Genomic DNA, 6,027 nt, shown 5'->3' with positions numbered 1-6,027 from the left:
GCCCGTGTGCAACAACGAAGACCCAACGCAGCCAAAAATAAATAAATAAATAAAATAAATTTATAACAAAACAAACGAGCTATACATTGCTTGTGCTTGGGCCTCTTAAATTCTTTTAATCTATAACAGTCCCTCCACCTCCCATGCTACTTGGTGAAGAAACCCAGTCTTTTGTCCTATAGAACGTCTCACATCCTGAGTTTCCCTGACCACTTTGTGTGGTGTCTTTTCCCTTCTCTCACATTTATTTTTTATTTTTTTTAATAAGTCTTTTTTATTATACGTTATAAAAGTAGTGGCCCATAACACATTGGAACAACGTTTTTTTAAACCGGTTTTCACCACAGACAGTTTGAAAAGCACTGATTTGGATGACTTCCTTCTCATCTGTACCACTGTGATTTGACAACAAAGGTTACTTTCCCACATTAAAAATTTTTCTTGCCAATATTTTAGACAAAAGCAAGAATCACCCATACAACACTCTAGCCTCACAATTTCTTGACTCATTTATTCCAATAAAATATACCTTCAAACAATAACCCTAGCCATATATCTTGTCCTTAGTCCTCTTTAATCCTTAACTCTGAAACTCTGCTCTTGGATCACAAATTTTCATTCTCCTACCTTCTTACTAAAACTGCTCTTTACTCTTCCTACTGGAATAAACACTTTGTCTGGATATGGACTTGCTTCCCTGAATGCAATGCTTATGCAAAAACAGCCATCCATGGACTTATAGAATGCCTTACATATCACCATGAGATTCCACACAGCATTGTTTTGATCAAGGAACTCACTTCATAGCACATGGAGTGTGGCAATGGGCTCGTGCTCATGAACACTGATCTTACCAAGTTCTGCATCATCCTGACACAGCTAGCTTGATAAAACAGTGGAATGGATTTTTGAAGACTTGATTATAGTGCCCGATATGTGGCAATACCTGGTGGGGCTAGGACAAGGTTCTCCATGACAGTGTATATGCTCTAAACCAGAATCCAATATATGGTACTTTTTCATCCACAGCCAATATTCACGGGTCCAGGAATCAAGGGATTGAAATGGGAGTGGCTTCATTCATTATTACCCGTAGTGGTCCAATAGCAAGGTTTTTGCTTCCCATCTCTGCAAACTGAGATTCTGCTAATCCAGAGGTCTTATTAGTTCCAAAGGGAGAAAAATTTCCACCTGAGACAAAGCAGCATCCCGTTCTTCAATCACTGCATTCATTTCTTCTGCAGTTATTCTCTTTTTACATTCCTTGGTCTTGTAGATTCTATCCACAGTTATAGCTCCATTCTTCTGAATAGCTATCCCTGTGTCTGCACTGTTTATTCTGTTCAGTAATTCCTGTAATGTCATGTCATTTTCTTCAGGGTTAATATTTTCTAGCAGTTTTAGAGACATTTCCATATGCTTGGCTCGTGCAGTTGCTTCATCTCTCTCCTCATTGGCTAACTGCAGTCGAGACATAATAGCTTCATCACGTTCCGTCTGCAAAATACACCTCTTCAACCAGAGCTGCTGTTTTTTCAGCAATTTGAGCTTCTGTTGCTTTTTCTTAGAGTTCCAGTTTAAGCTTTAGTTTTCTCTGTTCTTTATCTTCTTTAGTCAGTTTTTCTTGAAGCTTTTTTTTTTTTTTTTTTTTTTTTTGCGGTATGTGGGCCTCTCACTGTTGTGCTCTCTCCCGTTGCGGAGCACAGGCTCCGGTCGCACAGGCTCAGCGGCCATGGCTCACGGGCCTAGCCACTCTGCAGCATGTGGGATCTTCCCAGACTGGGGCATGAACCTGTGTCCCCTGCATTGGCAGGTGGACTCTCAACCACTGCGCCACCAGGGAAGCCCTTCTTGAAGCTTTTTATTGCTTGCTTTGAGAATGTCCAATTCTTTTAGAAGCAACGCTATTGTCTCCTCTTTAAGTCTGAAGTAATTTGACAAGGAATCATACATTTCTAATGCAAATCATTATTTCTATGTTCCATAATGTTGGGTTTTTCTCTGGTACAGTGAGCTTTCTCATCACCTAGATGAGGACTGATGACTTGAAAATTCCTTGAACTCTGCTCTGGCAGTTCTATGCCCTCATATACAGCTTCATTAACTAATTCATTGGATTTCTGTTGCATGCTTCCCTTAGAATTCACAGGCAGTTGCTCATCTGGCTGTGTACTTTTATTTCTCCCAGTGGTCTCTTGTTCAAGATAACTATGGGTTATGTCTGGACTAATGCAGCACTGTCCTGGTGTTAAAATATACTGGTTGATTATAAAATACAGGCAATGAAGGTTTCTTTCATAGCTGGTTGGAAGAACAATAACAACCACCACTTACCTAGGCCCTTTTGACCAGTCGTCCATTTGTACTTCTTGTTTGCTCTGGCAAGGTCTCTGGTTTTTGCGCCAAGATTTGAAGCTTTGTACGGCATGGCTCAGCGTGCCTAAAGAAGCACAGCATTCTTTGCCGAAACTTACAAGTGTGAGACCTGAGATGCGCCCCGCACTGCCCCAGGAGCCGACTCTGCGCTCTCGCCCAGAGCTTCTCAGGCCCGACGCGCAGGCACCACGTCCACCAACCGACGCTCACTCGGAGCCTCCCTGCCCGCCTGGGGCTCCTCTGCGCAAGGAGGTGCGCAGGGAGATGTAGGCATCTATTTTTCTAAAGTATGTGCTATTAGAAATTAAAACAAAAATACTCCAGTGACAGTGAACAAATTTAATGCACAGGCAGGAATGGTGGAAATAGATCAGTTAGGAGACAGATTAACCAATGTACTCTTCAGGAGAAATCTGAGCTAGGATAACAATTTGAGAGAGCTACCAGCATATAAATGGTAGCTGAAATTGGGGGAGGAGAATGGATGAGATCATTCATGGAAAATGGGGTCCAAGATGGAACCTTGGAGAAGCCTAATATAAAGATGTGGGCAGAGGAAGAGGATGCTGCAAAATAGGCTGAGAAGTAGTCAGAGATTTACAGAGAAGTAGTCATCACAAGAGCTGAGGGCAGTTTCAAGGTGGAAGGATTGCTCGGTGGATGATGCATTTATAAAACATACATAAATGAATATTTATAAAGTGGGTCATTTTATATTCAGTAGGTCTTGTTAAAATTAACCTATACATTTATCCTAAGGAAATAACCACATAGTCCATTTTGGAAGACAAGGAGTTTGGACTTATTTGGGGAGCAACGAACTAAAGGTCGTTGGTAGTGATAAAAATGAATGACAACCCGGGTTTCCCTGGTGGCTCAGTGGTTAAGAATCCACCTGCCAATGCAGGGGGCATGGGTTCGAGCCCTGGTCCGGGAAGATCCCACATGCCACGGAGCAACTAAGCTCGTGTGCCACAATTACTGAGCCTGCGCTCTAGAACCCATGAGCCACAACTACTCAGCCCGTGGGCCTAGAGCCCGTTCTCCACAACAAGAGAAGCCACCGCAATGAGAAGCCTGTGCACCACAACGAAGAGTAGCCTCCACTTACCGCAGCTAGAGAAAGCCCGCGCAGAGCAACGAAGACCTAATGCAGCCAAAAATAAATAAATTAAATAAATTAAAAAAAAAAAAGACAACCCTTAACAGTTTTGGTGAAACTGAATTCCGAAATCTAAGAAGTTCCACATTTCCGTGAAATCTTTCCAGACAGATTTAAAAAATTCAACTTATTTGTATTTGTTTTTGTAAGCATCTACTGTGTGCTTACCACTACACCCTCAGAGGCAAGATACAATAGTACGTACATGTGACATGATCTCTATCCTTTCCATTTACCATAGTCACCATACTCACCAATCCTCAGTCTAGTTGTTTGATCATAGAATTCACTGATGTTATGACACAGATGCTCTCTCAATGCCTCAGTTTCCTTCTCTTTAAAGCCATGGTTTGATGAGGTCAATGGTTTGCATCAGAATCACCAGGAGTGCTTGCTGAACACAGATTGCTGGTTCCACTCCTAGTTTGATTCAGTAGGGAGTGGAGAACTTGCATTTCTGGAGAGGTAAGTGGCTGTTCCAGGAACCATACTCTGAGAACACTTTTACTTTCTCCAGCTCTAAAAGTCTATGATTCCTTAGCGAAACTGCATTACCTATGCTCACTAATGGATTTAACACTCTCCATTATTCACCAGAGCCTAAGAGGATGTTGTGGAATATGTAGTTATTATTTGCCTTAAAAAAGATTTTTTTTTTTTACTGGAATATAGTTGACTTAGAATGTTGTATTAGTTTCAGCTGTACAGCAAAGTGAATAGTTATATATATACATAGATCCATTCTTTTTCAGATTCTTTTCCCATATATGTTATTACAGAATATTGAGTAGAGTTCCCTGTGCTATACAGTAGGTCCTTAGTAGTTATCTATAATATATATATTAGTGTGTATATGTTAATCCCAAACTCCTAATTTATCACTTCCACTCACGTTTCCCCTCTGGCAACCATAAGTTTGATTTTGAGATCTGTGAGTCTGTTTCTGTTTTGTAAATAAGTTCATTTGTATCACTTTTTTATTAGATTCCACATATAAGTGATATCATATGATATTTGTCTTTCTCTGTCTGACTTACTTCACTTAGTATGATAATCTCTAGGTCCATCCATGTTGCTGCAAATGGTGTTATTTCATTCTTTTTTATGGCTGAGTAATATTCCACTGTATATATGTACCACATCTTCTCCTCTGTTGATGGACATTTAGGTTGCTTCCATGTCTTGGCTATTGTAAATAGTGCTGCAATGAACATTGGGGTGCATGTATCTTTTTAAATTATGGTTTTCTCCAGATATATGCCTAGGAGTAGGACTGCTGGATCATATGGTAGTTCTATATTTAGTTTTTAAGGAACCTCCATATTGTTTTGTTCTCCATAATGGTTGTAACAATTTACATTCCCACCAACAGTGTAGGAGGGTTCCCTTTTCTCCACACCTTCTCCAGCATTTATTGTTTGTAGGTTTTTTGATGATGGCCATTCTGACTGGTGTGAGGTGATACCTCATTGTAGTTTTGATATGCATTTCTCTAATCATTAGTGATGTTGAGCATCTTTTCATGTGCTTTTTGGCCATCTGTATGTCTTCTTTGGAGAAATGTCTATTTAAATCTGCCCATTTTTTGATAGGATTGTTTGTTTTTTTGACATTGAGCTGCATGAGCTATTTGTATATTTTGGAGATTAATCCCTTGTTGGTTGCTTTGCAAATATTTTCTCCCACTCTGTGGGTTGTCTTTTCGTTTTGTTTATAGTTTCCTTTGTTGTGCAAAAACTTTCAAGCTTAATTAGGTCTCATTTATTTTTGTTACTCTAGGAGGTGGATCAAAAAAGATATTGCTGTGACTTACGTCAAAGAGTGTTCTGCTTATGTTTTCCTTTAAGAGCTTTATAGTATCCGGCCTTACATTTAGGTCTTTCATCCATTTTGAGTTTATTTTTGTGTATGGTGCTAAGAAGTGTTCTAATTTCATTCTTTTACATGTAGCTGTCCAGTCTTCCCAGCACCACTTATTGAAGAGACTCTTTTCTCCATTGTATATTCTTGCCTCCTTTGTCATAGTTGACCATAGGTGCATGGGTGTAGTTATTATTTGTTGAATGCAAACAATGGCTTAATATTTTCAATCTTATCTTCTTAAACCTTACATATCTTAGGGATGTTTGTGTTCGGTTGCTGTGAGCTGCCAGGAGAGGCAGGACCATAGCTGTGGAGGCTCTTAGTACATCTCACACTGCACTTGATGCGGACATTTAATACATGCTTTTTGATATGCCTTCGATGGACTAGGTGGCATGTTATATTTTCCCATTTGGTGATCATTATAAATTTGATACAAACTCTTAAAATAATGAGTATTTGATCTTAGTTCATCCTTGAACAAGTTTCTGGAGTCCAGGAGACCACACTGGGCAATCTGATGATCTGATATAATGGAGATATTTCCTGTTAATCAGGAGATAAGGATATTAGTGTCAGTGCTGTCCTTGGCTCTATCACAGTTGCAGAGGTCACCGAACCTCTAG

General features: G+C 39.9%; 1 protein-coding gene across 1 annotated transcript; it reads right to left on the bottom strand.

Moving 5' to 3' along the window:
* Window positions 1–988: 988 nt before the first annotated feature.
* LOC116741765 (mirror-image polydactyly gene 1 protein-like) lies at window positions 989–1,606 on the bottom strand. The gene has a single exon (XM_032608773.1). The coding sequence runs from the start codon at window positions 1,474–1,476 to the stop codon at window positions 1,147–1,149; it is 330 nt and encodes a 109-aa protein (XP_032464664.1). The 5' UTR covers window positions 1,477–1,606; the 3' UTR covers window positions 989–1,146.
* Window positions 1,607–6,027: the final 4,421 nt, after the last annotated feature.

Source organism: Phocoena sinus, chromosome 16 (assembly GCF_008692025.1).
Source record: "Phocoena sinus isolate mPhoSin1 chromosome 16, mPhoSin1.pri, whole genome shotgun sequence".
Taxonomy (NCBI): Eukaryota; Metazoa; Chordata; class Mammalia; order Artiodactyla; family Phocoenidae; genus Phocoena; species Phocoena sinus.
Note: the sequence above shows the minus strand (reverse complement) of the source record. Positions and strands in the feature narration are given on the sequence as shown.

Excerpts from the sequence above, each read along its gene's own strand:
- LOC116741765 (XM_032608773.1), bottom strand. The coding sequence starts at position 1,476 with ATGTCTCGACTGCAGTTAGCCAATGAGGAGAGAGATGAAGCAACTGCA.